We start from the raw sequence: 14,634 nt of genomic DNA, 5'->3' as shown, positions 1-14,634 counted from the left end.
CCTTATTTAGACACAATCCAATAAAATAATGTCCTTAAAATTAGCATATCTTGTAGAAAATTGATAATTCAATCGGAGAAAATTAATATGAAAACCGAACTTCAAAATCATGGACAGATAACGATTAACCCACTGTCGACCAGTACCAGTACACGCACGTTATTATGCAACTTGAGAAGTTTTAGCGTAGTTCAGTTGAAAGATATCTTGGTACCTTTTGTTGTAAGGAATGACAAGGTATAGACTTACAAGAAACAGTAACAAACAGTAACGGCTTAATTCAATTTGTTAACCTGTTTAAATAGAGCGGGTTAAATGGGCTAAGATTTTTCATTGGTATATTAACGGTATATTTTGAATATGAGACGGTATATTGCGGCATATTTCTAAGGGTCAGACGGGATATTTTATTGATAAATCCATTGGAAAATGTCGAAAAAATATCCAATACTTACCAATTACGAACATAGTCAGCTTCCCAGCTTTGTTTAGGCGACTGAGCATTCTTCTACCGAGCGATTCCACAAACCTTGCGAAAATGGGATGCTTGGTTCTCCGCGCTTGTTGCGTGCTGGTCACTGAAGGAGCACTGCAGAAGATCGCAGACTCCATTCGCTTGTAGCACGAAAAAAAACACTGTTGTTTATTAGCAATTAAATTTTTAGCAATTTTTGAATTTGAGTATCGAGCTACAAATCAGCTGAGAATATCTTTTATCGATTTCAGATTTCGGTATTTCATTGTATGGGTGTGTGACAATATACGGTCACACTGCTGAACACACATACGGGATCAAACAAAAAGAGTTTTTGAGTTATATTTTTTACCAAAAAACTAGGAATTTCGTGACCCATTTTCGTTGCGCACACTTCACGACACCACACTCAAAGCATGGAACAAATGGAGGTCGATGTGGACATGACGGCGAAGCCAAGCACCTCATCATCGGCGGCTGCAGCTGCCGCAGCCGCAACCGCAGCTGCCGCCGGCAGCAACAAACCAGAGGCACAGCTGCAACAGCCCATGGGGAATGTGATGGCTGCAGAGGGTACAACCGGCTCGGTGACAATCTCGCTCCACCCGCTGGTCATAATGAATATATCGGAGCACTGGACACGCTTCCGTGCTCAGCACGGGGAGCCGCGTCAGGTCTACGGGGCGCTGATTGGCAAACAAAAGGGACGCAACATTGAAATAATGAACTCGTTCGAACTCAAGACCGATGTGATTGGGGACGAGACGATAATCAACAAAGACTACTACAACAAAAAGGAGCAGCAGTACAAGCAGGTTGGTCCCCAATTGAATCTTTGCGTTGGTCCGCGGCAATAATTGAGTCTGCCCATTTTCTGTACAGGTATTCAGCGACCTCGACTTCATTGGCTGGTATACGACGGGCGAGAATCCCACAGCGGACGACATCAAGATCCAGAAACAGATAGCCGCCATCAACGAGTGTCCCATCATGCTGCAATTGCACCCGCTGTCGCGCAGCGTGGATCAGTTGCCGCTGAAGCTCTACGAGTCGCTGATCGATCTGGTGGACGGGGAGGCCACCATGCTGTTTGTGCCGCTAACCTACACACTGGCCACCGAGGAGGCGGAGCGCATTGGCGTTGATCATGTGGCCCGAATGACCTCCAACGAGTCGGGCGAGAAGAGTGTGGTCGCCGAGCACCTGGTGGCTCAGGACAGTGCCATCAAAATGCTCAATACACGCATCAAAATCGTTCTGCAGTACATCAAAGATGTGGAGGCAGGCAAGCTGAAAGCTAACCAGGAGATACTGCGCGAAGCGTACGCACTGTGCCACCGCCTGCCAGTGATGCAGGTGCCCGCCTTTCAGGAGGAGTTCTACACGCAATGCAACGACGTGGGCCTCATCAGTTATCTGGGTACCCTTACCAAGGGCTGCAACGATATGCATCACTTTGTTAACAAATTCAACATGCTCTACGACCGCCAGGGATCATCGCGCCGCATGCGCGGACTATACTACTGAACTAATGATGGTTTTTCAAATGCGATGTGAGGTAGGATGTACAATTAAAGCGTCAAAATTATGTTTCCTTTGAGTTGTTTCGGTTGGGTTGGGTTGGTGTAATGGGTTAATGCAATTTTATTGTTTTTTTTTTGCTGACAATTGGCAAACTACAGATAAAGATGGAATTTAGCGGGCAGAGCCAAGTGGGTGAAACCACATACATATGTATATCACTTTCTTCTTATAATCCATGGAGAGATGCAGAGCTTCGAGCTTCTTAAATTCAATTCAATGTGTCGCCCATCTGGCGTATGCATATACAACATTTCCTAAACACTTATGTGCAGATGTAGATACATCATAATTTCATTTCATTTCAATGCAAAGTCGGTGGGAATTATTTAGTTAATGATTGTAATCATCGAGTTTGATGTTGGCTGCGTACTGCTGCAGGAATTCCACCTCCAGTGGGTGCATCTCCTTGGCGGGAATGATCAGCGAGTGCAACGGGCCGCCCAGGTCTGTGGAGCGCATTTCGAGCAGCGTGGTCACGGCAATCTGTTGCGTCTCTTGGCCAACACGTGCCAGGCCCACGCACAGGGATTGCTCATTGAGCACTGTGTTGCGCTCCAGGGCATCCTTCTTCTCCACGATATTGAGCAGCTGGTGGGCGGCCTCCGCCACACTCATGAAGCGCGGCGGCATATACTCCTTGCGTTTGCGCATTAGCGACTCGGGGGTGGGCTCCTTCACCTTGATATCCAGCAGGCACAGCGTGTGCATGTTGTGCAGGCGATTCAGTTTGACTTTGTCGTAAAAACTGTCTGGCTTCCAGGTCTCGTCCCAGTATGGTATGGAGACAGTCTCTCCAAATTTGTACAATTGCAGGCCGCAGCAGCCGATGGCATTCATTATCGACGCATTGTGGATTACTTTGTAGGGTATGTTCTTCTCCTTGGCGCGCAAAATGAAGTCTGTGTGCGTGGTGGCGCCGAAGGGGTCGCCGACGACCAGGAGGGCCACATCTGTCTCGCCCGCTCCCGCCAGAATCTCATCGGCACCCTGCTCCACAAGGTCACGGTCTGCCAGCAGCAACGGTCGACCGTAGAATTCTTGCTGCAACACACACAAAGCGGCAGGCAAAAAATTAAGCGAAAATCGTAAAATCGGTATTCCTGCGACCACCTGCCCTGCCCCCAAGACTACTCACCATGTCCTCAAGGCTACAGCCCAAAATTGATGTATACATTTCGAGGTACACACGACTGCATTGCTTGACAATTTCGAGCCCTTTCACTGTGATATCCTTGATATCCCCAAGGCCGAGTCCGATTAGATAGAACATGCTGGGACTTGACTGGAGCTGGAGCTGTTACTTGCGTGCGTGCTACTGCCAATTCTGCGCTTAAAAATAATTTAAATGTTGTGGACCAGACCCCAACACGTGCCCGTCAGTGCCGCCCGCGAATTTGTCGAACTTAGCCCACTTAAGCCCCCTCTATTTAAACAGTTCAACGACTTGAAATAATGGCGGAAAATATTACTAACTGTAAATTCTTCTGTTAGATCCATGCCATCTCTACTCTGAACTTAAACTTAAACGATATCTATCACCTGAACTGCGCTCAAATTATTCAATCTTCATTCAATTCGGTGGAATATTAAAATACCCCCTTGGTCTAAAATGGGTTAATCCTTCTCCGTCAAGGATTGCAAAGCATATTCATAGATTTTGATATTCCGTGGAATATTACTAGATAGATATGACTTCCATACATAAACACATCATTTTTTCTGATTTATGAATAAATTTTCTACTTCACTAGCTCATTTTAAATAACCACTTTTATTGCATTCTGTATAAAACAAGGTTTAAACAAAAAAGTTCTACGGAATGTTGGGAAAAAGGACATTGCTGCGTTGAAAAATCCCTCGACGAGGGAAAAGAGAGCAAGTCCCAAAAAAAGAAAGAAAATATCCCACCAAACGGCTGCCGATACTATCGACTGTTGCGCGCCAAATATACATTGTTCGAAAGTGAATGAGTGACTCTGACAATGATAATATAATAGATTGATGAAATGGATCAAATACCTTCAACTCAATATCGATCAACCTGGTGCCAGTGATTCTGATGGCACTGAACAAAAACCAAAAAGACATCGTGTGCGCCAGGCAAACAACAAAAAATACCACCAAGTGTTCCAACAATGGCGAACTATTCAAATTAACTGTTCTTTGTATGTATATGTGTTCCGTAGTATCGATACTGATACGCACCCATGAGAACTTTATGAAAACATTTATTGCGGATGCATCTGCAGCTAGATTGGTACCCAGCCCCTTGGATATCCTCCATATGGAACGACAAATAAAAAAAAAAAACACTTATGGTAATCTCTTAGCATTAGGGACCATTAGGGTTCACTGAAAGAGATCAAGAATTAAAAGATATACGCTATATTCAGAATATCCTTACTCTATCCTTGCTGCACGTACAACGCAGAGGGCAATGAATCGCTCCAGCTGGAATCACCATTGAAAATAAACTTATTAACGTCCATTTAGTGAAATAATGCGCAATAAACTAACCGTCATGGCAAAGTCTGATTCGATGGCGGTTTTTCTGCACAATACCTTGCACACGGTTAGGAAGTATGTGCGCATTTCCGCTCCAAGATCACTTTCGAGAAACTCTTGACGATTAATCCACATACTTATGACGAGGAAAAACGAGCGCATCAGAATGAACATGTCATGGTATTGATCAGAGTTCGCCAGCTGCTGCCAGTTGACCAACTTTGCCATTTCGAATGCATTACGCGCCTGCAAATAGGAATAATATTCGTACAATATTGGGTTCAATGCCTGGTACGCGGCTATTCACATTTCCAGTAATTTGCAGTCTTGCTGGGACCTTGGTGTATCCGCTCAAGATGGTCAGAAGCAGGGCCAGGACAACGTCACTGCCAGATCCAGATGAGAGCATTAGACGAGGAAAGGCCGCCTGCATATTCAAAAAATTTTCCAAACGCTTGGCTCCCACGCCTTGCACAAAGTTCTTATACAAGCCATTGGCAATAAATTTAATCTGAAGTGCAATCACAACACATATAATGTAGGAAGGCGAAGTGTATTTGCTTGATAACTTACCTGGTCTGGATAAAGATTAGATCCTAAATTGGAGACAGTATCTAACAGCGTGAAGCGTTTATCAATAACTATAAAATTATCCTGTTCGTATGTCATCATCATTATGGCCAGAATATATAAGTCTAGCTTCTCTTCCAGATCAAAATCTGCCCAAACATATCTGGACAAAGTCGCCTGCAAATAGCTTAGCAGCTGCAAAAAAATGCCTTTTGAGAACAATAAACTCAGGGGGAAATTTGTTTACCTTACCTGATAGCAATCTGATATTTGCAGTGCACGTTGAAAATAATCCTTTATAGTCGATTTGGCCAGGAATGTTTTTAAGTCCTCATGATCGTAGCTCTTTCGAATCTTATCCTCGTCTGATTCAATGGAAGAATCATGTAATTCCGTCGGATTCATTATAAAATTGTGTAAAGCGAGCCTCTTCTTGTAAACAAAACAAACGCAGCAGAAGAAGAAGAAGAAGAGAGGAAGGGCTGCATTTTTTAAATATCGAAACTAGCAAAACTAATTTTCATACCCTAGGGAAAAGGATATAATGGAGTTGAGTAAATTTTTGTCATCCCCGGCTCCGTAGGTTACAAGATACTAATCATATGCATGAATATGTCTGAAACATATAAATTTTGCAAAATTTATTTATTAATTACGTTTTAAAAACAGTTCGGAAAACAGGATCTTCATATTAAATTAACGAAATAGGGTATACAAAGGATATACACGCATCATGTCTTCAAATACCAACGACTGTTTTTTTTTTCTTGTTGAACTATTTTGTTATTGCCTTGTTTTAGCCAAAATACAATAAAAGCAAGGACTAAAAACAAGGAAATCTTATGTGGGAAAAGTTTAGAGATCTACAAAGCTATTAATATTCGACGGAATATCAAAATCGGAATATGTAAAATATAACTTGAATTCGTCAGTATATTTACGGTATATTTTGGAAATGAGTCGGTATTTATATTTCTGAGGGGGACACACTGCTCAGCTCCACGTGCGGCAGTTTCATTTTTTTCGTTTATTTTAATTTAATTGCTAAAGAGAACTAAACATGGCGCCGGTGAAGAAGCCCAAGGCACAGCAGATAGCTAAACAGGCTTCGCCCACAAAAAAGCCAGAGGCGGTCAAAACTGTGGTCTCCGGACAGGTAATGGGAACAACATTTCCAATGGCTGCCGCCTGCTAACTGTAAATGCTGCTCCATTTCTTTTCAGATCAAGAAAAAATTGCCAAAAGCCAAGCCCGAGGACCAGAAGGAGCGCAAGGAGCGCGGCATCGTGTTCATCAAGCACTTGCCGCACGGATTCTTTGAGCAGCAATTGCGCCAGTATTTCAAGCAATTCGGTCGCGTGCTGCGTGTCCGGCTGGCCCGTTCGCCACGCTCTGGCAACAGCAAGGGATTTGCCTTCGTCGAGTTTGAGTATCCGGAGGTGGCCAAGGTGGCCGCCGATACCATGGACAACTATCTGATGTTCCAGAAAGTGGTCAAGGCGTCGTACATTCCGCCCGAAAACCAGAAATTCAACTACTTCAAGTCCTCCGTGAAGAGGGTACACAACAAGGTAAGGCAGTAAGGGGGATAGTGAAATGATAGGTCCTGTAATTATTCCAATGCTCTTCAGGCTGGCAAAGAAATCTACGTTTCGGAGATCACTAAGCGAACGCAGAACAGCGTAAAGAAGCAAAACAACTGGAACGAAGCTTCCTGCCAGAAGCGCACTGTTTCCAACCTTGGAAAAATCAAGAAGATACAAGAGAAGTACAATCATTTGGGAATTGATTTCTCGAGTCTTATCGTGGAGCCTGTCAATAAGTCCAAGGAATCGCCAGAAGCCGATGCACCATCGACAAGCGAGGCTGCCAAGTCCAGAAAGAAGCAGAAAAAAGCAAAGGAGGTTCGCATAGAAGACTTGCTGGGCACCACCATCGATGAAGACTCTGATGACGAGGACTATGTGGATGCCTCCGAAGATGAGTCTGATCTTGAGCTTGAGGAAGAGGAGAGTGCGCAGGGCAGCGATGATTCCGAGGATAGCGACGAGGAGCAGAATCTTCCACCGCCGCCGAAAAAGTCAGAGAAGAAAAACCCTCCTGTGGCCCGGCTGGAAGATAAACTAAAGCGCAAACATGGCGCTGGTGGCGTGCAGAAGAAGAAGCCCGCTCCGGCACCCAAGGCCAATAAAAATGCCGTCACACAGAAGCTGCAGCTGGCCGCAGCCAAGACGCTGGCCAAGCCGCTGCAGAAGGTCAAGTCCAAGAAGTTGAAGAAATAGTCGTAAACTACATTTTACTCTAATTACTTAGTAAGCGAACATTTGTAAGAGAAGTTGTGTTAAAATATGTCCCTGTACAAACTAGCAGTGCGTTTTGGTGGCTCCTCCTTCCTCAAGCTTGATGCGTTTGCACTTCATGCGGCGATTCTGGAACCAAACCTTCACCTGCCGCTCCGTCAGCTCCAGGGCCACAGCGATTTCGTACCGTCTCAGGCGCGTCAGATAGTTTGAGTAGAGGAATTCGCTCTCCAGCTCCTTCAGCTGCGACTTGGTGAATGCTGTGCGCTCCTTGCGCTGCGAGGTGGTTGCTGTCCTGGCCTTCGGATTGGAGTCTCGGACTGGCTCGTCTTGCCTGGCGGGTGATCTGTGCTGTTCCTGCTGCGTGGCATCCAGCTCGTGGGCATCGTTGGACGACGACCAGGTGGCCTCCATTTCATGGTATCCCTGATTATACATCTGATCATAGCCATAGCTGTAGTCCGTATAGCCTTGGGTCTGGCTGAGCCATGATTTGTTAATATCCACATAATAGCAGGTCTCGCAATCCATGGAGTTGGAGTTCTTCATGCTCGATGCTGGTTCCTTTCGCGGCTAGAGTCTACGTAATACTGATCGCTCGGACCCAAGGGAGAAGCTTATTAAGGAAGTGGCCCCTCGCTCTCTTTCTTCCGATCGCGGCTCAATCTGCTTTTTCACTTAACTGCAAATGATGTGCTGCTGATATGATAATTGTCCGCAACATCTGGACACACAAGACCGAACCCCAACCCCCGACTACCAATCGTCGCGTGCCCGATCTTCGTTCCCTTTCTTTTATAGTTTTGAGCGGTTATGACACCCACCATCTCCTCCCCTCCCCTATGTTGTCTTAGTCTATGGATCTCTTGTCAAAACAAACCCGAAACGATCCAGAATCCGACTCCGGCCAGAAACGGAAGTGCTCGCTAGAGCAAGATGCAGGACAGCGCATGTGTGCGGTGTGCATGAGTCAAGTGCTTTGTGCCCCTTGTGGGAGGGGGGCTATTAAATTTGAATATCTCCGACGGTCGTAAAACTGTGTCGGAGATTTATCTTAAAGTCGCGCAATTGCACGCGCTTTTAAGCTGATGCGGCAGATCGACTTCTGGCTACTGTCCGTAGTTCCACCCCACCCCCCTGTCTGCAGAACCAAAGTGGAATTTGATGTCGTAATTTAGAATATGGAGGAGGGGAAAGTGAAGAGCCTATCAACATCAAATCATTTTCATATAATTAATTTAAATGTTTATTAGGAGATACGAGTTGGTTTCAATTCATATACATATATACGGGTGTTCCGTTAAAATGTTAATTCGAATAAGCAAAACCTATCTGGCAACTCTATACAAATGGTGTTTTAAGTATATAAATTTCTTACACAATTATAGCAACATAGCATAATTCCACGGCGCAATATGGAATATTTCTATGCCTAGCAAAATATTTGCATCTTAGGGTATAGAAATGTCCATACCACCGGTGGACAAGCAACAAGTGTTCAACGTCTTACTTCATGCTCACTTACGATTAAAGCTTTGACATTATTTGCTTTAACCTTATTTTAGGCATAGTCCTATAAAAGGGAGTACTTAAAATAAGAATATATTGTAGAAAATTGATTTATCTGCTCAAAATATATGGCCAGAGTTGAGGGTACTCAGGTAATTATTTTGTTCGGTATATTTTTGAATTGAGACGGTATATTTCTGAGGGTCAGACCGTATATCCTATCGACACGTCCGCGGTCACACTGGTGTTTTGTTTTTGATGCGTTGCGAAGCAACAATTTCTTTGATTTTAAAAGGTAAATAAATGCATGGATGTATAAAAATGTGCACACCGTGCACATAGAAGTTGAAGTAACAGACCCAAAGTTAAAGCTGGTGCTTAAGTGATTGTTAAACGTGTAAATTTGGCGTTAAAAGTTAGCTGCTTTCAAGCCCAGCTTGGGGACGTCCACTGGGCGACACACCCAAAATAACAAATTAAGCAAACACGCCCTGCAGACCATCGCAATGTCCGAAATGGTTGCTAAGTATTCAGTATTAATTTTCTAATGCAGTTTTTTATAGACTGTAAACCGATTTCTATTCTGCTGTACGTGACGTCACTTGCAAGGCTTCAAGATGAATTACGGAAGGAAAACGCCCTCCACATATCGCTCCAATCCCTCGGTGTACTCCCATGCCACGGGAAGGTATGTATTTAACAGAGTATAATCTAATGATGGGTTTGACAAGCTGGCATTTTGTACATATATCCCTGTAGATCCTCGACAAATCTGCATTCCAAGATGTCGCGTTCGACGCGGTCTGTGCGGATTCCTTGGTACCAGCGGCCGCTGCTCAAAAACAATCAGTATATTGATATACAAAAGGGTGCCATGCTCATTGGCTTATTTGCCATTGTAAGACCATTGCAAGATCTTAAGCCCTACCCAAGTGTATAAATCTTCTCTTCCTTGCAGTTCCTTTCACTGTTTACCATTGCCTCGAGCGTCTTTGATATCTACTGCTATGCGATGGCCGCACCTGGGTCCACGCATTATGGCTACTATATCATATCGTATGAGTTTGTCTATGTGGGAAATAAGCATGGTATGGAATCATTAGGAACCCCATTTCAAGCATAAATAAATGTAAATTCCTTTTAGTGCGCAACATGTTGATTGTGTTTGCCCTGTTCTCCCTGATCATGGCACTGATTAACTTTGTGACCAGCGTGCTGCTGTGCGTGGCGCTCCGAAAGGTAAGTTGTGGGTTTGATGGTGGTAGTACCTTAAAACATATGCATGGATTTCATTTACATTTCTCACTGCCCGAAAGCAACAAAAACTGGGAGCACAGAAACGTTCACTGAGCAAACGGGTAACAAATGCATCCAGCACAACCATGAACAAAGAAATTTTGCACTTGTCCCCCAACCCCAAACTAATTGGCTGCATTTTATGCATTGTTTTTATAGTAATCACCATCTGATTTTTCTCTCTCCTCAGGAATACGAGCGGAAGGTGATGCCCTGGCTGTGGACCTTTGCCGTGTTCACGGTCTGGCGCGCCCTGGCGCTGATCTTCTTTGCCATTGTCAATGACTTGTACTTTGCCTACAATGTAATAATGGTGATGCTGTGGAGCATCTTCTGTCTGCTCTCGATATATGGCTGGGCCGTGGTCTATTCGCTGTTCCTGGAACTGGTGGATCTCACCAAACTAGAGGATTTGGCTCATTTACGCGCAAGTTTCTTGCTTAATTAAACATTAAGTTAAGCATATATCTTATCGTTATATCTTGTTGCAGATGGGTACAATGGCGTCGCTGCATGCCTCTACAGCTAATTCCCTCGCTGGTTCACGTCCCACAACTCCTCATAGCACCGTATCCACAATGCCCGTTGGCTAGGAATCGTATTCTCTATATGAGATAGATCACAACGAAATTGCACAAACCAGACCGTCCAAAAGCTGCACCAGACTATCCCCGATGCGCTTTATTTCCACCAACATTTAAATATTTAAACGATTGTACATTCCATCCACCAGTATAGTGCCTTAGAGATGCGTCTATCGAATACCACAAATTATATACACGAATCTGCATAAATAGTTCTTAAGTTTTGTTCCGTCCAACCGATGCAAGATGCAATGTTTTTCTAATGCTTTTCTATATTGTTAAAGAATCTCTCTGCCTTTATGTATGACAACATATCATGTTTTTTATATACATATACTATGTACATCCCGAATAGGAGCTATATTTGTATGGAAAGTAGTACTTTCGACAAGCGACAAGCAATTATAAAAAACAAAATACAAACATAAATAAGTTTTCCTAATGATGGTCGTGCGGTGGATCATTTTCCGGGCGTTGACCATACGCCCACCCTTAAAAAGCAATACAACTTATTCTGTGATGATTCAGAAGCCACAGTGAAGCAAGGGCTAGCCAATGGGGAACTTTAGCCCAATGAGAGATAACCGATCTGATGTAATTTAAAGAACCAATTGTAAATGCTAGGAAATCCTATATTCGATTCTCTTTTGCAGGCAAATGAAGATGATCTTACCGAGTTAATGATCACAGTTCACTTGGGAGACGATTATCAGGGCGTTTACCGTACGCCCACCATTGAAAAGTAATTCATCTTAATTCATGATGATTCATTAGGACAGCACAAGGCACACTGGTTCAAGGCTACTCAAAAGTGAACCGCTTTTTGAATGAAGACATTTATAAGGAGTAATCAATCCAAGACGCAGCTCTGGAAGCGCTCTGGGTTTCCATTTCAATCAACTTGCACAAGCATCAGGGAGCTATGACTTTGTATTGTACTTCCAAAGAACAATCTTTGAAACACATTTGCGGCTGGACTTTCCATGAGAGTGTGCAAAGTGCGAAGAGAAGGCATTTACTGGTCATTAACACCCGAAAATATATTATGAGCCCCACACACACGGCAAAGTGGGGCAGTTCAAGAGCGCACAGGCGACACAGGCACAGACACAGACACGGGCATGAGCAAACGCGATGGGACTTGTAGATGTGTGGATGCGTGTCGTGTGTGTGGAGGCCAAACAAAGTTCAATCAACTGTTTTTGTTAATCATGACGACGACGACTCTTTCGATAGAGGGGTGGTGATGGTGCATCGGTTAGCTGGAGTTTCCTCCCTCCCTAACCCCACGACTGCAGTACTTTCACGGCCCGCTGCTAATGATGGCGCATTCAGGTTTCACTCCATCATCAGCAGGGGGGTGAGGGCATCCATCCCGTTGGGTTAATTTAAACAATTGCAATTGGAATTTAGCTGGAATACAAACTACGTCATAATCTAGCAACTCTGGATGGAGAGAGTCTTTGTGCCTGTCTCTGTCTCGGTTGTAGAACGCAATTTGTTGCTTGCGCCATTGACTTCAGGCATCAGGAAGAAGCAACCAACCCCCCTCCTGCAAGCCAGGCAAACAAAAGCTAGGGGGTGATGGTTTGCTACGCATTAAAGTTCGACAAATTGCGTTTTCTTCAAGTCCTTAGGTCAGTCTCGCACTCTCACTGCATATTCTCTCTCGCCCTCTTGCTCTGTCACTCACACAGCTGTTGATCACACCGCAAACGGTAAATGTGCTTGTCGTGCACCTGTCTTCCCGTTCCTTTCCTTTCCCTCAGGTTGAATGCACCAAAGCAAAATGGGATAAACCAAAGTGTATTAATGTAGGGTGGGGAATTTTCAGAGAGCGCTCTCCGTGATAAATGATTTAGGGAACCTTCGCCACTAAATATAAATTGAGTTAGAGTTGCAAAATTATGTACATACATATGTATGTGTGGAAATGCTTCACCCTATCCTATATAAACATACATACCTTTAGATAAACAGAAATTTTTGGCGAGATGGAGTGAGTGCGTGCCAAAAATACACAAAGCTTTAGTCTGTTCCTCTTCCCCCTTGCTAGATTTGCTTCCACATGCTCAATTTATGGTCCTTTTCCCCATATGGCTGTACAATGCACTCGCTCTCACACTCAACCTTGTAGCAAACTTACATATACATAGATATGTAAACATTTTCCCTCTCTAGCTGTAGCTCCCTCTGTTCCACTGGCTTTACATTGTTCATTTTGTAAGACGCACCATGTTATCAATCAGCTCTTGTACGCATTGTTTTGGCCACCTTTGTCTTTTGCACTGCGTCATTTCCAACGGGGCACTTTGCAACGGTTCCCTCTGCATCAGCCTCTCTCTCCCCTACTGATTGTTGAGCCTATTCACCACGCCATGTTATGCCACCCCCACACAGAGGGAGCAGTGCAGTGCACTGCAGTGCAAGGTGCCTTTGTATTGAGTGTGGATTTATTCTCCGTTTGAGTTGCCTATTTTTGTTGCCCCTCTTTTATTCTATTTATGTATGCGCAGTGGAAGCAAAATAGACAACTGTCATGGGAGCATTCTCTGGAGTCGCACCTTGTCTCAATACACCTTGATTGGCATGTCTTTTGCCCAACTTTTTCTGTTATCTCTGGCTGCAGGGCAATACGTTTGTATGTATGTATGTATGTATTTTCCCACCTCAACCATCAACGCTGACTGCGACGCTGACGGCGCAATTGTTGCTATTTACTAAAAACAGGAAATAATTTTCGTTTTCTATAGAAAACACTGCCAGCGCAGTTGCTGCCGACGTTGCCTTCGCTGGCGTCGCTGTTGCGTGTCTGATATTTTATTTTTAACGCTCTGCGACTTTAAATTTTTTGTTCCTCTTTTTTACGTCTCGCATAATTTTCGTAGCTCTTTCATAGCGTTGCCGGAGCCCCCGCACTGGCCGCTTCCACGGAGTTCGTTAGCTTTAGCGCTCTTATATGGATGGAATTTCAATTTGTTATTATTTTTATCAGCAAAAAAAGTCGTCGGCCACAAGGTTAGTGCAGAACGCATGTCGTAAGACCAGAAACGGCTTTTGATAGCCCTCGAAGTGCTATAGAGAAAACTGGATTCGGTATACAGATCATACATAGATAATTCTGTAGGAACAATCAAACATGATCACATTGGATCCTATGACCTCTAATTAAACGAATTTTAGCCTCACATTGCCTTTGCATTTACTGTGCGAGTGATCAGAAAGAGACAAAGCGCTACAGAACAAGTCGATATTCGGGATGCCCTACCAATCACTGAAAGCATTCCAGTTGGGAAGCCATTTGGTAGAGTCCCATTCTCGCCATACGCATATGTCATCTAATGGAATACTTGGAATACATTTTCAGAAATATACAATTTAAATTTTACCTAACAATCAGGTGTATACCCTTACCTGCACACTGGAATTCATAATTAATATACTCCTTTGTAGGGTATACACATAACGAATTGCAGGCCAACGAAAATGTTAACCTGCTAAACTCACCACAGCAGAGAAACGGAGACAACAGCAATTTCACAATTTGACTCTGTTATTTCAATTGCAAGGAAAATCAAAACAATTAACATGCAATTGGCTGTTCCTGTTAATGCTGAATGGTTACAACATAAGTACACCCCTATAGCGAACGCATAGAGGTTAACATTAGTAACATTTCTTTTTCAACAAAGTGCGCAGTTTGCACTGATGACGCAGCAACAAACACAATGACAATGTCGTCGACAACAACAGTTGCTTCCAATTGCTCACTGCTCTCGCATACTCTCTTTCCGTCTCTGCTCCCTCTCTG

General features: G+C 43.9%; 6 protein-coding genes across 7 annotated transcripts; 3 read left to right on the top strand and 3 right to left on the bottom strand.

Moving 5' to 3' along the window:
* The first annotated feature begins 747 nt into the window (after positions 1–747).
* Positions 748–2,063, top strand: LOC108156734 (COP9 signalosome complex subunit 6). The gene is made up of 2 exons (XM_017288393.2): positions 748–1,290; positions 1,358–2,063. The coding sequence occupies exons 1-2, from the start codon at positions 892–894 to the stop codon at positions 2,000–2,002; spliced, it is 1,044 nt and encodes a 347-aa protein (XP_017143882.1). The 5' UTR covers positions 748–891; the 3' UTR covers positions 2,003–2,063.
* A 38-nt stretch (positions 2,064–2,101) lies between these two features.
* Positions 2,102–3,470, bottom strand: LOC108156735 (diphthine methyl ester synthase). The gene is made up of 2 exons (XM_017288394.2): positions 3,195–3,470; positions 2,102–3,100 (listed from the first exon to the last, which is right to left on the bottom strand). The coding sequence occupies exons 1-2, from the start codon at positions 3,327–3,329 to the stop codon at positions 2,390–2,392; spliced, it is 846 nt and encodes a 281-aa protein (XP_017143883.1). The 5' UTR covers positions 3,330–3,470; the 3' UTR covers positions 2,102–2,389.
* Positions 3,471–3,811: 341 nt separating this feature from the next.
* Positions 3,812–5,605, bottom strand: LOC108156736. The gene is made up of 6 exons (XM_017288395.2): positions 5,387–5,605; positions 5,138–5,329; positions 4,872–5,075; positions 4,577–4,810; positions 4,464–4,510; positions 3,812–4,411 (listed from the first exon to the last, which is right to left on the bottom strand). The coding sequence occupies exons 1-6, from the start codon at positions 5,537–5,539 to the stop codon at positions 4,402–4,404; spliced, it is 840 nt and encodes a 279-aa protein (XP_017143884.1). The 5' UTR covers positions 5,540–5,605; the 3' UTR covers positions 3,812–4,401.
* Positions 5,606–6,101: 496 nt separating this feature from the next.
* LOC108157187 (MKI67 FHA domain-interacting nucleolar phosphoprotein) lies at positions 6,102–7,500 on the top strand. The gene is made up of 3 exons (XM_017289115.2): positions 6,102–6,290; positions 6,358–6,705; positions 6,766–7,500. Exons 1-3 carry the CDS (start codon positions 6,195–6,197, stop codon positions 7,414–7,416), a joined length of 1,095 nt encoding a protein of 364 aa, XP_017144604.1. The 5' UTR covers positions 6,102–6,194; the 3' UTR covers positions 7,417–7,500.
* On the bottom strand, positions 7,485–8,322 carry LOC108157188 (homeobox protein MOX-1). The gene has a single exon (XM_017289117.2). It carries the CDS (start codon positions 7,981–7,983, stop codon positions 7,498–7,500), a length of 486 nt encoding a protein of 161 aa, XP_017144606.1. The 5' UTR covers positions 7,984–8,322; the 3' UTR covers positions 7,485–7,497.
* An 823-nt stretch (positions 8,323–9,145) lies between these two features.
* On the top strand, positions 9,146–11,266 carry LOC108156274. Of its 2 annotated transcripts, none has more exons than XM_017287643.2 (7): positions 9,146–9,238; positions 9,497–9,631; positions 9,703–9,841; positions 9,902–10,031; positions 10,088–10,182; positions 10,430–10,666; positions 10,731–11,266. In XM_017287643.2, the coding sequence occupies exons 2-7, from the start codon at positions 9,561–9,563 to the stop codon at positions 10,830–10,832; spliced, it is 774 nt and encodes a 257-aa protein (XP_017143132.1). In that variant the 5' UTR covers positions 9,146–9,238; positions 9,497–9,560; the 3' UTR covers positions 10,833–11,266. The 2 variants fall into 2 exon arrangements, with proteins under 2 accessions (XP_017143132.1, XP_017143133.1); XM_017287644.2 differs by having other exon boundaries at positions 9,159–9,238; positions 9,507–9,631.
* The last annotated feature ends 3,368 nt before the right edge of the window (positions 11,267–14,634 follow it).

This window comes from Drosophila miranda, chromosome 2, assembly GCF_003369915.1.
Source record: "Drosophila miranda strain MSH22 chromosome 2, D.miranda_PacBio2.1, whole genome shotgun sequence".
In the NCBI taxonomy this organism is placed as follows: Eukaryota; Metazoa; Arthropoda; class Insecta; order Diptera; family Drosophilidae; genus Drosophila; species Drosophila miranda.
This window is presented reverse-complemented; position numbering and strand designations above follow the sequence as displayed.

What these genes read in the sequence shown, in the direction of transcription:
- LOC108156274 (XM_017287643.2), top strand. Translation starts at nt 9,561, where the DNA reads ATGAATTACGGAAGGAAAACGCCCTCCACATATCGCTCCAATCCCTCG. An exon ending in TCATTGGCTTATTTGCCATT is followed by an intron (nt 9,842 to 9,901) that starts GTAAGACCATTG and finishes TCTTCCTTGCAG; the next exon opens with TTCCTTTCACTGTTTACCAT. An exon ending in CTATGTGGGAAATAAGCATG is followed by an intron (nt 10,032 to 10,087) that starts GTATGGAATCAT and finishes AATTCCTTTTAG; the next exon opens with TGCGCAACATGTTGATTGTG.
- LOC108156735 (XM_017288394.2), bottom strand. Translation starts at nt 3,329, where the DNA reads ATGTTCTATCTAATCGGACTCGGCCTTGGGGATATCAAGGATATCACA. An exon ending in GCTGTAGCCTTGAGGACATG is followed by an intron (nt 3,101 to 3,194) that starts GTGAGTAGTCTT and finishes TGTGTGTTGCAG; the next exon opens with CAAGAATTCTACGGTCGACC.
- LOC108157187 (XM_017289115.2), top strand. Translation starts at nt 6,195, where the DNA reads ATGGCGCCGGTGAAGAAGCCCAAGGCACAGCAGATAGCTAAACAGGCT. An exon ending in AAACTGTGGTCTCCGGACAG is followed by an intron (nt 6,291 to 6,357) that starts GTAATGGGAACA and finishes ATTTCTTTTCAG; the next exon opens with ATCAAGAAAAAATTGCCAAA. An exon ending in TGAAGAGGGTACACAACAAG is followed by an intron (nt 6,706 to 6,765) that starts GTAAGGCAGTAA and finishes AATGCTCTTCAG; the next exon opens with GCTGGCAAAGAAATCTACGT.
- LOC108156734 (XM_017288393.2), top strand. Translation starts at nt 892, where the DNA reads ATGGAACAAATGGAGGTCGATGTGGACATGACGGCGAAGCCAAGCACC. An exon ending in AGGAGCAGCAGTACAAGCAG is followed by an intron (nt 1,291 to 1,357) that starts GTTGGTCCCCAA and finishes TTTTCTGTACAG; the next exon opens with GTATTCAGCGACCTCGACTT.
- LOC108156736 (XM_017288395.2), bottom strand. Translation starts at nt 5,539, where the DNA reads ATGAATCCGACGGAATTACATGATTCTTCCATTGAATCAGACGAGGAT. An exon ending in AAATATCAGATTGCTATCAG is followed by an intron (nt 5,330 to 5,386) that starts GTAAGGTAAACA and finishes ATTTTTTTGCAG; the next exon opens with CTGCTAAGCTATTTGCAGGC. An exon ending in GACTGCAAATTACTGGAAAT is followed by an intron (nt 4,811 to 4,871) that starts GTGAATAGCCGC and finishes TCCTATTTGCAG; the next exon opens with GCGCGTAATGCATTCGAAAT.
- LOC108157188 (XM_017289117.2), bottom strand. Translation starts at nt 7,983, where the DNA reads ATGAAGAACTCCAACTCCATGGATTGCGAGACCTGCTATTATGTGGAT.